Genomic DNA, 19216 nt, shown 5'->3' with positions numbered 1-19216 from the left:
AGTACTGAAAACTAAAAAAACACTTTTATGAAGAATCAGAAGCAGAAAAAGAGCAGAAAAAAAGAAGACATTATCATTCAGTGCTTCACTGAAGCAACGATATAAGACTGGTTGAAATTTCAACAGATACCATGAAAGCCAAAAAGCAATGGAACAACCAAAAGAAAAAATGCTTTAGAAAAAAAATTAAAACTTCAAACTTAAAATTTTATCCTTAATAAATATTACCCTTCAAACATATCCTACAGACAAGAAAGGAAGAAATGAAGGAAGGAAGTAATGGAAGGAAGGAAGGAAGGAATACTAGAATAAAAACGAGTAGGATAATTCATCACCAATAGACCTGTACTCCATGTTGAAGGAAAATGTCCCCAGTCAGAAACACTAAATTTGAGGAAAGTATGAATACTGGAAAGAGTTAATGATGATAACAACAACATCTTGTGGTAGTTACAACATATGTAGAAGTAAAATATATAAAACACCTAGGTAAAAGGTAGAAATGAAAGAAGTAGAATTAAGCTGTTGTAAAATTTTTGCATTCTTCTGAAAGTGTTAAAATGTATAATTTAATGAAGTTTCTAATAAGTCAAGGTACATATTTTAATCCTTAGGGTGTCCACTAATAAATAATAGAAGAACACATAATTCAAATGCTGATAGTGGAGAAAAAAAACACAGAATTAATCTAGTTAGGCAAAATGGAGAAGTAAAAGAAGAAACATGATTATTAAAAATAAGTGGCAAGTGATAGAGTCAATTCCAGTTATATCAGTAATTCCATCAAAAGTAAATTGTCTTGGGGCACCTGGGTGGCAGTGTTGGTTGAGTACCCCACTTTGGCTCAGGTCATGATCTCATGGTTTGTGGTTCTAGCCCCGTGTCAGGCTATGTGCTGACAGCTCGGAGCCTGGAGCCTGCTTCTGAGTCTGTGTCTCCCTCTCTCTGTCCCTCACCTGTTCACGCTCTGTCTCACTCTCTCTCTCTCAAAAATAAATAAACATTAAAATTTTTTTTTAAAGTAAATGGTCTAAATACACATATCCACTGTCGTGAAATGAAAAAAGGAAGATCTCAGTGAAGAATACACAGATATTTAAATGGTACAAACAGTTGTATGCCGATAAATTTTATAATTCAGATCAATGTTAGCCAAACTATGACCAACAAGCCAAATCTGGCCCACTGCCTATTTTTGTGGGAAAAAAAAAGGTTTATTGGAACACATCTATGCTCATTTGCCTATATATTATCTATGGCTCTTCACCCACCACAATAGCAAACTTGAATAATTGCAACAGAGACAGTCTGTCCCACAAAACCTAAAATATTTACTATATGGCCCTTTATGAAATTAAGTTTGCCTAAACCTGACTTAGACGAAATGTACAAATTTCTTAGAAAGCACAACTTACCAAAAATGACATAAAAAATAAAAACTTTGAAGAGTCCTGTATCTGGTTTTTAAAAAAAATTTTTAATGTTTATTTTTTAAAGAGAGAGGTAAGGGAGACAGAGCATGAGTGGAGGGGCAGAGAGAAAGGGAGACACAGAATCTGAAGCAGGCTCCAGGCTCTGAACTGTCAGCACAGAGCCCAATGTGGGGCTCGAACCCATGACTGTGAGATCATGATCTGAGCCGAAGTTGTATGTTTAACTGGCTAAGCCACCCAGGCGCCCCATGAGAGTACTATATCTGTTTTTTAACTGATTCCGTAATTATTTTAATGCTCCCCACAAGGAAAACTCCTTACCCAGGTGGGCTCACTGATAAATTATTCCAAATATTTAAAAAATAATTCTCTCAGGCTTCTACCAATTTTTCTAGAGAATAAAATGTAAAAATACTTCCAAAAATATTTTTGTGAAGCCAGCCTATCCTTGATAAATTTGATAAGGACATTATAACACAGGAAAATTATAAACCCAAATCTCACTAAAGTAGTTGAAACAAAGTTTTAGCAAATTGAATCAAGATAGATATATAATAGATGAATGAATGGATAGATTGATTTTGAGAGAATGAAAATACATTATGTCAAAAATATTTGTTCCATAAATGCAACATTTGTTTAACATTTTCTCTATGTAATTCATTACAGAATTAAAGAAATTATATCGTCATCTCAATAGAACCAAAAAATATTTGATAAAATTCATCACATATATATGATAAAATATCTTAGCAAACTGAGAACTTTTTTAAAATGATAAAAGTTACCTATAGTAATTTTACAGCAAGCATTGTACATCTGTGTTATTTACAGTGTGAGCCAAAGTGAAAATCACCACCAGACATCCTTTGCAGTACCTATGAGATCCCTAAAATTGTGCTAAATTCAGTATATGAACTTTTTTTTTATTATCTGTAGTTCTAGGATCAGCCATAGTACAGACTTTGCATATACTGGTTCTATATATAAAGTAGAACTCCTATTCCTAATGGTCGGCTTGCCACTTCTGGTTAAATGAAATTTGTTCTCAACTAAATATTCTAAGATCAGTTAGTCATTTTAACTGAAAACCTGATTCTAATCTTGCATTTTTATACTTTGTCAGCAAATGACTCACAAACCTCTTTTATTATATTGTGAATATTTACATCAAATGGAGCCAGTTTGTCAAAGTTTTATTTTTTTGCCCTTCAGGCTTACTGTTCACAAGTACAATAAAACAGGGTAAATAATTCACTTTTCCTCAAACCTTCTACAATTTAATGTATCTACTCAAGTTCTGTCCGTTTACTATCTTCATTCACATTCTAGGTATTTTACTGTAAGCAATGATGTCCTTCTTTTCCTTTGATAAATAAAAACACATCTATTACCTTGAATTTGTATCCATATATTTTACCTAGTGTGGAACCAACCATCAATATTAGTTACAACTTTTATTTTATTTTATTTTTTAAATTTATTTTTATTATTTATTTTGAGAGGGGGCAGGGGGAAGGGCAGAGAGAGAGAATCCCAAGCAGGCTCCGTGCTGTCAGCACAGAGCCTGATGATGCAGGGCTTGATCCCATGAACCACAAGATCGTGACCTGAGCTGAAATCAAGAGTCAGGTGCTCAATCCACTGAGCCACCCAGGCACCCCAGTTACAATTCTAAGCTAAGCTTCTGTCTCATAGAGAACACTCAGAGGTAGAAAATCAGGCATAGCAGGCTGTCATATACAAGAAATTTAGCACACCAGCAAGTTACATAGCACACATAACAAAGCAACATATGCCTACAGTATCCCTTAGACATTTTCTTAAAATTGCAAAAATGAAGATAAACCTTATCAAAGGAAAAGCTACTGGATACCATATGAAAACTAGGAATTTTTAAAGTATGTATATGTGTGTGTGTGTGTGTGTGTGTGTGTGTGTGTGTATTCATTCCTTGGTTATTGACCAAGTTTTATATTCTGACTTAGTTAGCAGTTATTCAGACATTCAAAGATATTTTTTATTAATTAATGAAATATAATGCTAATGCTAAATCTTAAAGTTAACTAATTAATCACTTGGAAATTTTAAGCTGACATTCCAACCAGCTTAATTACTATTGATATCAGACTTTAATCACAATTATAGTTCAATTTAGTTATTACATAATTTTACATTTTTTATAATTTCAAACATTATTGGAAGAAATGTTAACTTACCCATTAAGTAAAACCAGTATAGGAAGTTTAGGAATTCTAGGTTAATCTGTCTATGAAAACCAACCTAAGTCTTTAAAAATAAAGTAAGATTTTGTGCTTGTATTATATACCATCCTGAGGAAATCTGTAAGAAGACATAAAACTTTTTTTAAGTTGAGATAAATTCACATACCATAAAATTTATCCTGTGAAATGATGCAATTTAGTGGTTTGTAGTATAGTCACAATTAGGTGTGCAGTCATCACAACTATCTAATTCTGGAACATTTTTATCATCCCTCACAAGAAACCCATACCCATTAATACTCACTTCCCATTCCTTCTAGCTCCCAGTGACCACTAATCTACATTTGTCTCCATGGATTTGACTATGGGACATTCCACTTAAATGGAATCATACAATAAGTAGCCTTGCGTATCTAGCTTCTTTCACATAGTATGTTTTTAACTTCATCCATGTTTATAGCATGAATCAGTACTTCATTCCTTTTTATGGTTGATAATATTCCATTGTATGGATATACCACATTTTGTTTCTCCATTCATCAGTTTGTGAACATTTAAGTTGTCCTCTTTTTAACTATAAAGAATTATGTTGATATGAGTATTCATATGTAATTTTTCATATGGATATGTGTTTTAAATTCTCTTGAGTATGCACCTAGGCATGGAATTGCTAGGTCATATGGTAACTACGTTTAACTTTTGAATGGAATTACTGAGTCATTCAGTAACTCTTGAGTTTCATTGAACTGTATCTAAGTTTAACTAAACTGTCACACTTTTCCAAAGCAGCAGCATCATTTTATTTCCCCATCAGCAATGTATGAGGATTCTAGTTTCTTCGATTCTCATCACTACTTGTTATTGTCTCTCTTTTATTATAGCTATCCTAGCGTTTATGAAGTGGCATCTCATTGTGGTTCTCATAAGACTGTTTTAAGCCAAATTTATTGAACGAGTTTGATATATCTAAGGATTCACTGTGTGGATTTAAGTTCTTATATTAAAATTCTTACGAGTTAGCAATTCCTTGAGAATTTTTTTTCTTAGAAGGCAAGCATATTCAAAATATTAGAATTTCAGTTTATTTTTTCTGTACAGATTCTTCAGTTACCTATATTAAAATTACTTAAATACTCATCTGTATAGATCAATCAGGAACAGGAGCTCTATTAAATTTCAGATACCTTGGAATCTAATATCTGTCTGCCTGGACAGCTATCCCTAGGGTGCACAGAGAGTAAGAGTGTTTTGTTTTCAATAATAAAGACTATTTTTAAGCATGCCAAGAGAACTAGCAACTTCAGTTTTACCACTTAACCATAGGGCCAAAATTGACATGGAAACCAAAGCCCAGACTTTCAAGGGCAGTTCTGGAAACACATTTTCATAAGTGATATGAACTTCTAGCAGCAAACACACATGTAAAAAGACGAACAAGCCAGATTTTCTGTCATTCACCATCCAACTTGTAATATATCCTGATGTCTGCCATCCAGCAGATTTAATTCCACAGATGGATTTCCTATTGTTGCTCCCATTAGTGAGGAATGTATCATTAGTCACAAGCAAGCGAAATAAAAGCGAAACTTACCAAGAACCAGAAACAAAGAGACATGGAAAACCAGAGTCAGTAAAAAGAAAGCAGAGACTGAAAGTCACGTTCTGTTGGGACTTGTTTAAAGGCAACCTTGGGCTTGAGTTCATGAGGTGCCCTGCTCCACCAACAAAATTTAGTTGGATCTGGTAGAGTCCACTTGGGCATTTTTATGGGACTCCCCAACATAATAAAAACATTCTCAGGGCACCTGCTGGCTCAGTCAGTTAAGCATCTGACTCTTGACTTCGGCTCAGGTCATGATCTCATAGTTCATGAGTTCAAGCCCCACATCAGGCTCTGCAATGACAGTGCAGAGCCTGCTTGGGACTCTCTGTCTCTCTCTCTCTCTGCCCTTCCCTCACCTGCTCTCTCTCTCTTTCTCTCTCTCTCTCTCTCACAAAAGTAAATAAATAAATATAATTCTCAAAATTAAAACACAGTAATAAGAAAAACACATAGCAAATATTTAAGTTTTAATTAATTAGTGAGAAAACCAACAGAGTTATATAATGGTTCCAAAGATGATCCAAGAAGTTCATGTACTTATATATACATATATATATGTGTATATATATATATATGTATATATATATATATATAGAGAGAGAGAGAGAGAGAGAGAGAGAGTCATTGAAAACAAAAAGGAATGTTGGAATAAGATTATGAATTTAGATTCAAAACTAGATAATATTCTGTAGGTCAATAAAACCATAACCCTTTGGAGTTACCACCTCTTCTAGATGGTAATCATTTGTCCTTATCAGTTTTATTCAAGTTAACATCTAGCTTTACAGAGTTGTAAAATATTTGTGGTATAATTATTATAAGATTAAATAGTAAGTAAAAAGTGTTACATTCCCCTAGAGAGTCAAATGGCCTGTAAGTGGGCTTGTTAGATAATGCTCAAGCATGGCATTAAAAAAGGAAGGCAGCTTTTTTTTTTCTTTTTTGGTGTCAAATCCACATTAGATTTTTCTGTGAGGGGGGCAACTATTAGTCTGAGCAATTGGGGAATGGGGTATCTTTAATATGATATGAACGATAAGTTAGCAGTTTTTTGGTTGGGTGGAACATGTTATGTTTAAGAGACAGATCCAAACAAGAATGTCACTTGATAGCTGGCTATATAAATCTGAAGTTCAGGACTGAGTACTGAGGACAGGTGGAGAAAAACAATTGGAATTTGCAGCATACAGATAATACATAAAGCCTGAGACTAGATGAGACATGTAGCTAATTAGTCTCCTACGGAAGAATATAGGTCAGAGGGCCAGGCACTGAAGTGCTCCAGTATTTAGTGATGAAAGAGGATAAAGGTCTTGCCAGTGAGGCACTAGGTAGGAAAATCATAAAAATAAAATGTTTCAAGATCAGTAGAATCAAATGCATTGTCATATACATGATTTATTGAGAAGTCAAAAGGATAAGGACTATGCAATGATAGGACTTTGCCATGTGAAGAAGTCATTGGTGACTTTGATAAAAGGCAGCTTTGGTGAAGTAGTAGGGACAAAACCTGATTTAAGTTAGTTCAGGATAGAATAGGAAGAGAGGATGTATGGACAACTGAGTAGATTTTTAGCAAAGATCAGTAGCCAGAGGGAGAGGGAATATTGAAGGAATATGGACGGTTTTTTGTTTAATTTTAAAGATGGGTTATATCATAGTCTATTTGTATACTGACATCACTATTTTTTTACTCCCTACTCAATAAATCTTCAATTCACTTAGCAATTGGAATGATACTGTGACAGATTTAGTCATGTATAAGGTGCATGCTGATATGAGATATCAGAATCCTAAAATAACCAATAAAAAATAGAAAAGAAAGGGCTGCGGGGGCACCTGGTTGGCTCAGTCAGTTAAGGTCTGACTTTGGCTCAGGTCATGATCTCAAGGTTCGTGGGTTCGAGCCCCACATCGGGCTCTCTGCTGTCAGCACAGAGCCTGCTTCAGATCCTCTGTCTCCTTCTCTTTCTGCCCTTCCCATGCTCATGCGCTCTCTCTTTCCCTCTTTCAAAAATACACAAACATTAAAAAATTTTTTTTTAAAGAAAAGAAAATAGAGGCTGGGAAACAATAGCCATGACAATAGAGGGACTCTTAGAAGTTTATGAAGCAGAAAGCCTTAAAGTACATCCTGAAGGATGAGACTAAATGACAGGAATGGTTTTCCAGGCAATTGAAGCAGAACAAATAAAAGGCTACAAATTAGGGAAATAGCATATTCAGGCACCTGGGTGGTTTAGTAGGTTGAGTATTCAACTCATGATTTCGGCTCAGGTCACAAAGTCGTGGGATTGAGCCCCATGTAGGGCTCCGTGCTGTATGTGGAGCCTGTTTAATTAAGATTCTGTCTCTCCCTCTGTCGCTCTCCCCAGATCACGCTCTCTCTATATATAAAATAAAAAATAAAGCATATTTGTACTTAGATGGTAACCTTCACATGGATTAAACTACCCTGACTGATTAGACCCCAGAAACCTCTGCCCTCAATTAGGTAAACAGAATTGAAAATGTTTTAACATGTTCTCATTGAACATTATGATATTCTAGATTCTTTAGGAAGCTACTCACAGTCATCATATCATATAAGAATGCTTTAAAGATTCTTGAGGTGCCTGGGTGGCCCATTCGGTTGAGTGTCTGACTCCTGGTTTTGGCTTGGGTCATGATCTCAAGGTTCATAGGATAAAACCCCACAATGGCCACATCTGTGCTGGCAGTGTGGAGCCTGTGTGGGATTCTCGCTCTCCCTTGCTCTCTCTGTCCCTTCCCTGATTGCTTTCTGTCTCTCTCTGTCTCCCTCTCTCTCTAAGTAAATAAATAAATACTTTTTAAAAAGAATGCTTTTAAGATTCTAAATAAAATATTTTATTTTTTGAGGAAAAATTCTACCAGTTATTCACAAAATAACATAACTTCTTAATCCCCTAAATGGTAATGACTAGAAAGATTTACCTAATTTTTTTAAGAAATTTCGTCAGTGTAATAGGACATTTCATTGCTGTGATTAAATATCCATTAAAAAATGTTTGAATCTTCTTAGCTCTTCTTGAATACATTTTCATGATAGAAATATTATTGAAAGCATTTCCCTATACTTTTAAATTTTTCTATAGCCTGAAGAACACTGTTGAAAATTTTACAATAGTACTTTTTGTGAAATAACTTTTAAAATACAAATTTAAAGTTTAATAGAATCCAATTTTCATGGAAATAATGAGAAAAAATGTACATGTTAATTTATCCATATTTTATTATAAAGGTAAAAATAAAATCATTAGAAGGGAAGTTTCAAATAATTCCTGTGAGGAGTGTGCTGCAAAGATTGATGAGAGGTGGAAAAACTACTGATTTCTCAGTCACAGGTGTTTAATTGAAGATGGACATCGTGACTGCAAAACTGACCAAATTGTGACACTGCTTCATGTCCTTCAGCAGAAGTCTGCAAGTAAAACAGTAGAAAAAGCAGGTAGCAAGAACAGACTTAAGGAGAGGTGGCAGATTTAGGTAATGCACTGAAATAAATTGCTGAGGACACAGAAGAAATTTACTGGAACATTTATCAGGAAAGAAAGTCCACTGGAGTTGGGAATATAAACCCCACAGGAATCCATTCTGGACTGGCTATATGTTCATGTTTTGAAAAAGAGTTGGCATAAAATGCATAGCACAATTATCAGATTTGCAAATGAATTTAAAAACTTTGAGTTAATGAAAAGCTGATTAGAATAAATTGAAAGAATATAAATATTAATATCATTATTGATATGGACCAGTTCAAGTAATACAACTAGGGATTAAAAATTCCAAATGATTCCTATCAAAGAGGGGTCTCATTTTTCAATTCAATTCATGGAAGGATCCTAAAGATCAAACAGTCTTGTTTCTTTTCCATTGCTTCTAAGTCTTCCACAATCTCACTTTCCCACATTTCTCAACTCACCCTAATATATCAATTTCCCTTTCTCTGAAAGCACTCATTATATATATGACCACAAATATATCACATGATCCCAACAATTTGTTTTATCATTTCTAATCATATTAGGATTTATCCCAACATGACTATTAAATGTCATCACTCTTAAAAGATGCTTATGTTAAGGGGCACCTGGGTAGCTCAGTCAGTTGAACATATGACTTCAGTTTGGGTCATGATCTCATGGTTCATGAGTTTGAGACCCTCATTGGGCTCTCCGCTGTCAGCACAGAGCCCGCTTCAGATCCTCTGTCCCCTTCTCTCTCTGCCCCTCCCCTGCTCACACTCTCTCTCAAAAAAAAATAAACATTAACATTTCTCTCTCTCCCTCCCTCTGCCCCTCTCCCCCACTCATGCTTTCTTTCTTTCTCCCTCTGTCTCTCGAAAAAAAAATACTCTATTAACGTACTTTGTACTTGAAAACAAGAAATAGAAAATTGAAAATCAAGATGGTGCTGAGTGTCACGTAAGCCAATTTTTTGCAGATATTTTAAAGAAACATAAAATAATGAGGGTCATTTCAGATCTGTCAAACTAGATCTTTATTGGACCAAAAGGGGCCAGTCTAGATGCAATGCAATGTAATTTAAAGGATTTGAAGAATCCTAACATCTATAGCTCCCAACTTGCTTGCCCTACCTCTCTGCCCAGTTCACAGGCATACATTTACTTTGGCAGGTAGAGATGGGTTTTTTTTCCCACCAACATGGTGCCTGAAATTCTCAACAATAATTTTCTCATTTAGGAGAGAAGGGCAGTAATCTGTTCAGATAAATGAGTACAGTCTGGGAACATAGACCAGTAAGTTTTGGTAGGAAAGAAAAAAAGGAATATCTCAACCTGAGCATATGAATTTGAAATACTCAAAGAGAAAAATGAGATGAAATTTGGAGGAGATGGAGCATGAGGGGACAAGGAAGTAGGAGGGAAATGCAATTTTTTTTTGCCTCATTAGCAGTGTTTCCTAGACTCATTAAGCCTCAGGTGGCAAAGAGATGTCTGTTAGTTGGAAGTAGAACAGAGCTGTTTTCATTTTTTTAAACCTTGTATGGCAAACTCAGAGTATCCATTTTTTATTAATATTTTTTCCTCAGGAATGTATATGAACTTGTCTTATTGATTTAAATATCCTTGTTTTTCTCTGAAAGTAACAACACTAAAAAATTAGTAACATTTACCTCCTTTTGGATAACACTGGTTGCATTTGTTTTCACTAAAAGTTTATGGATTCCTTGTTGAAATACTATTGTTTTGAGCTATATAGTTGTAAGACTACTATGCAACTGGCTTTTCCCCCTAAAAATTTGCCTGGATTATTTCAAAATAGATTAGATTTAGAGTTTCAGTTTTGCTGACCTATAATTTATGGATGCGTATATGTTTTTACTTTGTAAATATAGTTCATTTACCCCTAAAATGCAAGGCAGACGGATGGGGACTTCAGGAAGAGCCATCATGAAGAGCACCAGTGTGAGTGGGGAGATGTACACACTGGAGCATAATGACGGCAGTCAGTCCGACACAGCTGTGGGTACAGTTGGAGGAGGTGGAAAGAAAAGGAGATCCAGCCTGAGTGCCAAAGTGGTTGCCATAGTGTCTAGAAGGAGTAGAAGCACATCCCAGCTAAGCCAAACAGGTGAGTGAAGTGAATTCAATTTAGATACCTCGAGTTCTTGCTGGAGAGACAAAAGTGGATCCTCGTACTATGGCTTGTGAGTGATTGCAGAGCATATTGATTCTTCTTTGCAAAGGAAGTTTATTTTTCTGTCTCTGAAAATCTGTTACATATGCGATTTTATTTTTTTTTTCTGGTGCAGCTGTCTAACAAGGTATCATTTGTCAATCGGTAAAGTGGTCAGATATTTTCCTTTAAGTTAAAAAAAAAAGTAAAGCCATGTTTATAAATATGCAAGGAAATGCAAAGAAGTATTAAAGATCCAAATTTATTTATATGCAAGAAAAGCAACAGGATTCTCCTTTTCAAAATGTTCCATAATACAATTACCTATAATTTAGGCTCTATATTTTGATGGAAAAGAATGTCAGTTGTGCAACTTGAAATATAGTCTTCAAGGTACTGTATGAATGTAATTATTGAACTGTGATTATTATATTTTCAGTGCAAGTTAAAAACCCGGCAGTTATTTCTACTTTAGAAAATGGGTCAGTGGATTTGTGCAAAGAATAATGTCTTAATACAAATTTGAGTTTCCAGATATTTTCTACTGCTTATAAATCTTAAAAGCTTTATGTCCTCAAGGTATATAGAAAAAGGAGAAACACAGAAGGGAGAATGGTTATTTCTGTACTATAAAATATTTTTTAAATTGCCCAAAATTACATAATATTTGATCAGACATATTAGATTAATTCATTACTATGTTCAGTACTGTGGAAAACCAAAGGTAAGTGAAATACTGAATTGATTAAATTGTCAGCACTTGTTTCTTCTGTTATAACCATTGGTTCCATATTTTTGTTCCTTAACAGCAAAAGTCTTGTTGTAACAACATTTACTTATTCCAGAAAACGTTCATGGAATTCTTTTCTGTAGTTGACTTGGCATCCTGGAGAGTATCTATTTTAAAATGTGCATTCTAGTGGACATATTTACAAATAAATTAAAGGTAGGAAATTGAACCATTCAGAAACTGAAGTACAGCACACAGCTATTTAAACAGAGGTTTGTCTTTCTGAAAATCATAGAATAAACCTAGATTATCTAAGTCTCTGATGGATCTGTCTCTATGCATCCCACTAAGATGAGCTGTTTATTGCGAAGGAGAATCTTTTATCTTTCTGAGGGTCGGATTTCTCCTTGAGTAGGAGGCATTTTTTCATTTGTGTTGTCTTATTTTTGATGGTGACGCTTCCTGGTTTTTGGTATTGATCTAATGATAGTTTACAGTGTGGGGTATGGATAAGGCTTTTACCACCAGGTTTGAAAATCCTTCATCGCTTAGATGAAATGGAAATGTTCTTTTATGAACCAGTGCTTCCTGCGTGAGAGGCTGCAGATTTAGCGGACTGCTTATCTTCTTCTGCTAACTATCCACAGTCTCTCTTCCTTTATTTTGCCCCTATAATTCCCTCTCTACCATTCACTAAAGTAGAATTATATTTTCCTAGAATAAAACACAATAATAATTTAGAAACTATACTTGTTACATAGCTTTGTAGGTAATAGGTTCAAATGATTGTCATTGAAATACTTAATTAGCCTCTTTGCTTTATTAATTCAAATTTTATTCTGTTTATGATCATTGTTGAATTTCAAATAATATTTACCTTTTCAAAAGTTGCATTGTTTTTTTGTTTTTTTTTTAATTAAAAAAAATTTTTTTTAACGTTTATTTATTTTTGAGACAGAGAGAGAGAGCATGAACAGGGGAGGGTCAGAGAAAGAGGGAGACACAGAATCTGAAACAGGTTCCAGGCTCTGAGCTGTCAGCACAGAGCCTGACGCGGGGCTTGAACTCACGGACCGCGAGGTCATGACCTGAGCCGAAGTCGGACGCTTAACCGACTGAGCCACCCAGGCGCCCCAAAAGTTGCATTGTTAATAATCTCCACAGAATACCCTACTTTAGAAAATTAGGTTGCAGTGTAAGGAAACAAAAAAGACATTGGATTACAAAGCCAAGCTAACAAAACAATTATTTTCTAAAGTGACTCAGTAAATCACCTGTTACTTCATCTCTCTAGGATTCAGTTTGCTTATATAATGTGGGGGGGGCAGGGGGCAGGGGGCGGATTGGACTATCTGTCCTCCTATGATATTTCCAGGTATAAAATTTTATGTATATTTTCTATATCATAATTTTACCTTCTTTTTGATAACTTATTCTTATTGATCTTTCTAAAGCAAATGACTGATGGTGACAAACCTTAATTATCATTCCTCTTTGTTTCAGTGCATGGCCTGATTTTTCTTCCTCTTCTGTCTTCTACAAGTGATATGGAGAGGAAAACAGCATTACTTTAAAACAAGCTGTGTATTCTGGGGAATAGAATGTATTACATTTAATGTAAATGTTTAATTATTTTAATGTAGAAGAAAAGGTTAAGTAAGGGCTTCTCTTTTAGTGAACCACTAATCCGTACAGTCTGGGTTACAGTTTCTCTTCTACAATATAGATGAGAGATAATCAGAAAAATGTGAAACGCTTGGAAATAAAAGTTTAATCAGCTTTTCTAAGAATGATATATTACAAGCACATTGCTTTTCTGTTTTTGTTTTTATAGCCACAAGTTTGCTTAAAGGAGTATATTTGAGTGTTTGTTTGAAATCAAGTAAAATTTATTTCAGCAAATTGATAGCATGGTAAATTTTATATACTATACACACACATTCATGTATATGTATTTATTATGAAGAGTAGTTACTGTGCTCTTTAATATATATAAAATTATTCTTATATATAACTTAGTAGTCTCTTCAATTATAGGTAATTATTTTTACAGGATATTTCAATTATAAATATTAATATTTTAAAAACACCTTTACCACACTATTTATTCATAATGAAAATAGGAATAACTTCTTTAAATATGTATTTTTAAATAGGACATTTCCAATGACTCTAGGTGCTACTACTGGTAAATGTCTTCAAGCCATCTTGCATATAGCAAAAAACCTATTCAGTAAGCAGTAGCTAGATTAGTTTGAAAAGCACAATAGTGAAGGAAAGGGAATTATGAGAAAAAGCTCCATATCTAGAAATATTTTGGAATTGAGGCTCAGAGTAAACTTAGGGATAATCTTTATAACTTTATCTACAAATGTAAGATAATTTTAAGTATCATAAGAATGATTATTCATGTGTCTAAGTGAATAAAACTAATAATGATTTACATTTCTAGAGCTTTTGCCATTCACTCTTAAGTTACATACATGCATATGTGTGTACATATAATTTCACTCCTTTATTGGTCACAACAAACTTATTAAGTACTCTTATTATTACTATTTCCATTTTGAAATTGAAGAAATTAAAGCATAGAGTGATTGGGTAATTTCTTAAGTTCCTATTGTAAGTGATTGGGCCAGAATTTAAACCCAGGCTTCCAGGTGCCCAAGCCTATTCTCTTCACTCTGCAAAAAAAAAGAGTTTGAAATAATGTTCAGAGAACATTTAAGCACAATTCTGTTGTTAGTACATGATAGACAGTATACCAGGCACTGGGCTAGGACCTAGGAATACTAAAGAGATGAATTAAATATTGCCTCTGGCTTCAAAGATACCACAGTAGAAAATGGTGAATTACATATAAATATTCCATCTCAGAAAGGGCAATTATCCATTTATCAAAGTGGTACAGAGGAAGCACAGAATGTGATTCACTCTCATGCAATCTTGAGAGGCTTCTTTGAAGAGGTGAGACTGAATATTAAAAATTAAATCAGTAATACCATATAGGGAAGCTCATTCCAGGTGAGAGGGCACAGCACATTGATAAAATGTTGAAAATGATGAGTGCTTATTCCCCTGGGAAAGGTATGCATCCTAAAATCATATAAAAGATTTCTATAACTCTAATGGATATTCATTCTCACTGCAAGAAACAGGTCATCTCAGAACAGATCTTAGATCAAAGAAGCACTGTGCATCCGAGACTATGATTTCTGCTTAGAACTTTTAAGTTTTATGAAGAAAACATCTGTAAATGTAAAATATCATCAGCTCTATTTTCTATCAGTTCTATTTTTCTATCATCAGAAAGTGTTCAATTTACTTTATCTTAAATTATTGAATAACTGTATTTACGGTATTATACCAGCCACAGTAGGTATTTCAAAATTAAAAGTATCATCCCCAGTGGAAGGAAATTTCCTTCACACTCGAAATAAACATGAACCAAAGAACTAAATGAAAAAATATAAAGCAAGTGCCAAATGTAGTAAAACCCCTTGCCATTTATATATGTTACCAAAAGAAGTGGGAAGACAAATTGGTCTAAGATCTATGTCTCAAGATGAGAGCACATGCAGAATTAGTAAATAATTATGGTCTAACCATTTAATAAAATTTTTATTATATCATTAACAGCTGAAGATATTTTATTAGATTAATATGTTTAATGATCAAAACTGCTTACATTATGGAGATGTTGCAGTTCTATTTTATAATTTTCAAACAATTAAGAGTCAGTTATCATGTACCAAGAATGTACTAAAAAATCATTTGTTTCTTTGATAATAGTCTGTGTTTTTCTAAAAATTTTCCCCCATTCCAAATTTTACTTTTCCCTGTCCAAATCCTTTCCTTCAAGATCCTGCTCAAGATCTTGTAACTCTATAAGTTGTCCCCTTTTTCTTCAACCTTTACCAGTATCTGTGTCTGTGAATTCCTATTAGATCAAGCTCTGACTTTACTGTCAATTTGCTGCAAGCACGAAAATTTGAGGCTACTGCCATGAGCAAAGTAATAGGTATATATTTCATAAGGAAGCATATCTCACATGGATATGGATAAACAAAAATTTCCATGACTTGAAAATGATGCACACTCCCTCTGAGTAAAGAAACTCAATCTGTACCAAAACAAAACAAAACAAAACCTTTCAGTGACATTAAGCTCCTGTTTTCCTCCTCCTTTTTGTATGCATGGAACAGGGCCTCTTCCAGGTGCCTACAGGATCCACTCATGTCTATAGGCCCTGCAAAGCCTTCTCCTCCTTTTTTGATCTGGCTGGCACATTTAGCATTATGTTTTAGGGTTTAGGCCTTTAAGAAGGATGAAAGAGTCACTACTACCTTCTGGCTGCCCTAATATTCCTGCAAGAATCCCTGAAGCAAAGAAGCAGAAAGTAATTTTGTGGAAATTATTAAAAGGCTAATAATTTTTTGGAAAGGTGGAAGGAAAAATACTGGGAAAAAAACACAAATATATATTTCAATAAATTATCCCAGCCCATGGACACAGTTTGGCTGAAACAAAGGTGTATGAAAAGACTTAGTGGGAAATACATTTAGAAAAAAGGTTGGGGCCAGGTCTTTTGAAGCCCTGTAAGGGACTTTGCTCACTGCTTGATGGAGACATTTTAATCAAGAGAATAGAAGAAACAGCTGTGCCACTGGAAGCTCAAACAGAAGCCAGGTGTACAAACTCAGCGAGGAAGCAAGGAAGTCGGTGTGAGCTAATAGATCAAATGACATATAACACAGTGAGCTAGAGAAGGAGCTATGGAAAAGGAAAAGAATGAGCTCACTCAGAAAGGAATGGACTGAAAATGGCATTAAGAGAAGATAAGGTGAGATGCCCTTATTCAGGAATAACTTCTAAGGGAAGAAGCGTGTGTAGTGTGGAAGCAGGATCCAGAGGGAAAAAAAAAGAGTGAGCAGTAAAGAGGAAGAAAAGCAGAGTCCCAATGGAGGAAAGAATTGTAGAGAAAGACTAGTTAATCTTACAGGACTGAAGAGGCTAGAGAATGAGAAGAGACCATTGGATTTTGGAACAGAAGGATTCTTCCTGACCTTAAGTTTGAATAGACTGGAGAGGAAGGGGTGAAGATAGAGCATGCCTCAAGTGTGGGACAGAACCCAACATGGGCTACAGCCCATCCCACTCTCCACTCATCATTCATTTCAGCTTTCTGTCTGTAACCATCATCTTATCCATGCCCACTTAATTACTCCCCATTGCATTTGTGATGGGGTTCTTGTCATGGGTGTGAGGAGCTAGAACAGCAGAGAATGTAGGTAGGAGCTCAGAAACATGGAGTTAGAGGGTCTACAACAGGATAGCATGAGGCTGCCCTCACCCCCCTAAAGCCTATTCATATGTATGGGGCTGGGGCTGGAAAGATGAATAAATAAAAGTAATTATTAGGAACTTCTCTTCAGAAAGCTTAGTATTAGGAAGGGAAAACCAGTATGAACAGTTCATCTTTCATTCATTCTACCAAAATGTATAAAGTACTTTTATATAGCAGACTGTAATGGAGACAGTACTAAGAGTAAATAAGGGGTGTGTGATGTGTGTGTGTGTGTGTGTGTGTGTGTGTGTGTGTGTGTGTGACATGTCTGTCTCAGAATGAAGGAGATCTGAGCATTTTCCAAGGATGAGGTATGGGAAAAGCACCTCTAGATGGAGAGATTGAAAGATACAAATAACAAAGAATTTTAATTAACAGAGAAAAGTCCTAGAGAACAGAGGTTATAATTCAAGGACGCTAAAGTTATTCTTGGAGAAAAGGAAAGATGGTTCTCTTCCTGAGTTTGATAGAAAAGAGGAAATGGTTGGAATACACAGGAGTATTGCAACAGGAATATGAAGACTGAAGAAACATGAGTCTGAGGCCTTTGATCTTCTCAGTGTAAATGAGGCGAGAGCAAATAGAGTGAGGATATGGAGTGAGGAATGCCATAAGAAATGACTATGATAAAAGTACTGCTGAGCAGCATTGGAATTCCAGCTGGGTTTGGATAATGCAAAATCTCTGCAAGGTAACTTTAAAGTGCATTTACCAGGATTTGCAGATATCTAGTTCATACTAGTTTCATTTGTTTTTCAAGACGGTCATCCCCTGCCGTGCACATCTCCGGTGTCCACACCAGGATTTCTGCTGATCTAGATCTAGAATCTATTCTATAGTCTAAAATAGATTATATATATAGAATTATATATAGGAAATTCACCTGTCCTGGGCTACCATTTACTACTTAGTTGAACTCTTCTCAATATAAAGATTTGTCTCTTTGGGGAAAATTGAAGCTCTACTCTCTCTCTTATCTATTGTTATTACTTCTTCCCAAGGCAATGAACCAATCTTTTTCTTATTCTTACTCAAAATAGGGGCCTAAAAGGCTTTTTTTTGGCAGTTTATCTCAATGAAATTAAATAATTCTTTCATTATAGTCATGGGAATGAAACATTTCAGAAGATTCATAGTAGAGTTAAAAACTGCATAGTGCTTATTATCCTACAAGATTATACAGGCAAAAATGTAAGTATTCTAAGAAGTTTTGGGTAGATGTATGTATGTTTGATTTCAAAATAGCTTAATAAGAGTTAATGAATTTCCAAGGCATATCACAAATTTCTCAAGAAGAAATTATAAATGGAAACTAACCAAATTACCTTTGTTCCACTGTCAAGTAAATAATATACTAATATTATTAATAATAAATAAAACTCCAACTATAACCCACTTACACCTAAAGGGATAGTTCTTGAATAATCTAATTTCCCTATGAGTTTAGGGCATTATTTTAAAATTCATGTGGTCCTTAGACAATAATCATGCCAAGAAAATATCCAAGTTATTAAATACCCTTCTGCTAATCTTTTTTCAATTTTCTTCCCAAAAGCCACACAGGTGAAGAAAGTCCTAAAATAAATAATATGATTGCCAGCTTGGACTTTATACTTTATTTACCTTGGGAAAATGCATGTCTTATTTTGCCATAGGACTTATTTTATCTCCTTCCAACCAATCCAGTTTGCCAAAATATTCTCTGTATTTTAAGTCTACTGCAGCTTTGTGAATATTATCAGTCTTTTCCTTTTTATAAAAGTAAGCTGTAGCTACAGAGAAGGCTAAGGTGTTCTCTGTGAACATTTTAAGAAATGTTTTCTTGGTTCTGCTACTTAATAACGGAAGCAAAAAGTTCTTACAAAGGATAGGTGCCCCACTAAGTTTCATAAATAGAAAGCTACATTTATCAAAATCTTGCTGAAATCCAGATTTCTTGTCTTTGCCTCATTTATTTGATTGATTTAATAGCACAAGAAAAACATTGTGAGGAACATAATGTTTCATATTCTTTGTTTCCTGAATGCAAAATCATGGTGCCAGAAATGATTCTCAAGTCTGCAAAACCATCAAATGAATGTAAGCATGGGTTCTTTTATTTACTGTTGCTGTCTGGCTTAGGAATTCACTACTGTTAATAGAGATTCAGTTCAGCTATAGTAACTCATCTTCTGAAGAGATGCCCTAATAAGGTTTAGTATTTTCAAACATATGCCAG

The 19216-nt window shown here is 34.7% G+C and overlaps 1 protein-coding gene across 48 annotated transcripts in view; it reads left to right on the top strand.

The window, feature by feature from the left end:
- Positions 1 to 19216, top strand: part of RIMS1 (regulating synaptic membrane exocytosis 1) — a 489827-nt gene that overhangs the window by 401238 nt on the left and 69373 nt on the right. For 33 of the 48 annotated variants that reach the window (XM_019417684.2, XM_019417685.2, XM_019417717.2 and 30 more), the window contains one exon: positions 10641 to 10876. The exons of the other annotated variants lie outside the window; for them this stretch is intronic. In XM_019417684.2, coding sequence (XP_019273229.1) covers positions 10641 to 10876 — 236 coding nt within the window. The remainder of the gene's footprint in view (positions 1 to 10640; positions 10877 to 19216) is intronic. 48 annotated transcript variants of the gene reach the window in all.

This window comes from Panthera pardus, unplaced genomic scaffold (assembly GCF_024362965.1).
Source record: "Panthera pardus isolate Hobbes unplaced genomic scaffold, ASM2436296v1 HiC_scaffold_17, whole genome shotgun sequence".
Lineage (NCBI taxonomy): Eukaryota > Metazoa > Chordata > Mammalia > Carnivora > Felidae > Panthera > Panthera pardus.
The sequence above is the reverse complement of the archived record's forward strand: the minus strand, read 5'-3'. Positions and strand labels throughout refer to the sequence as shown.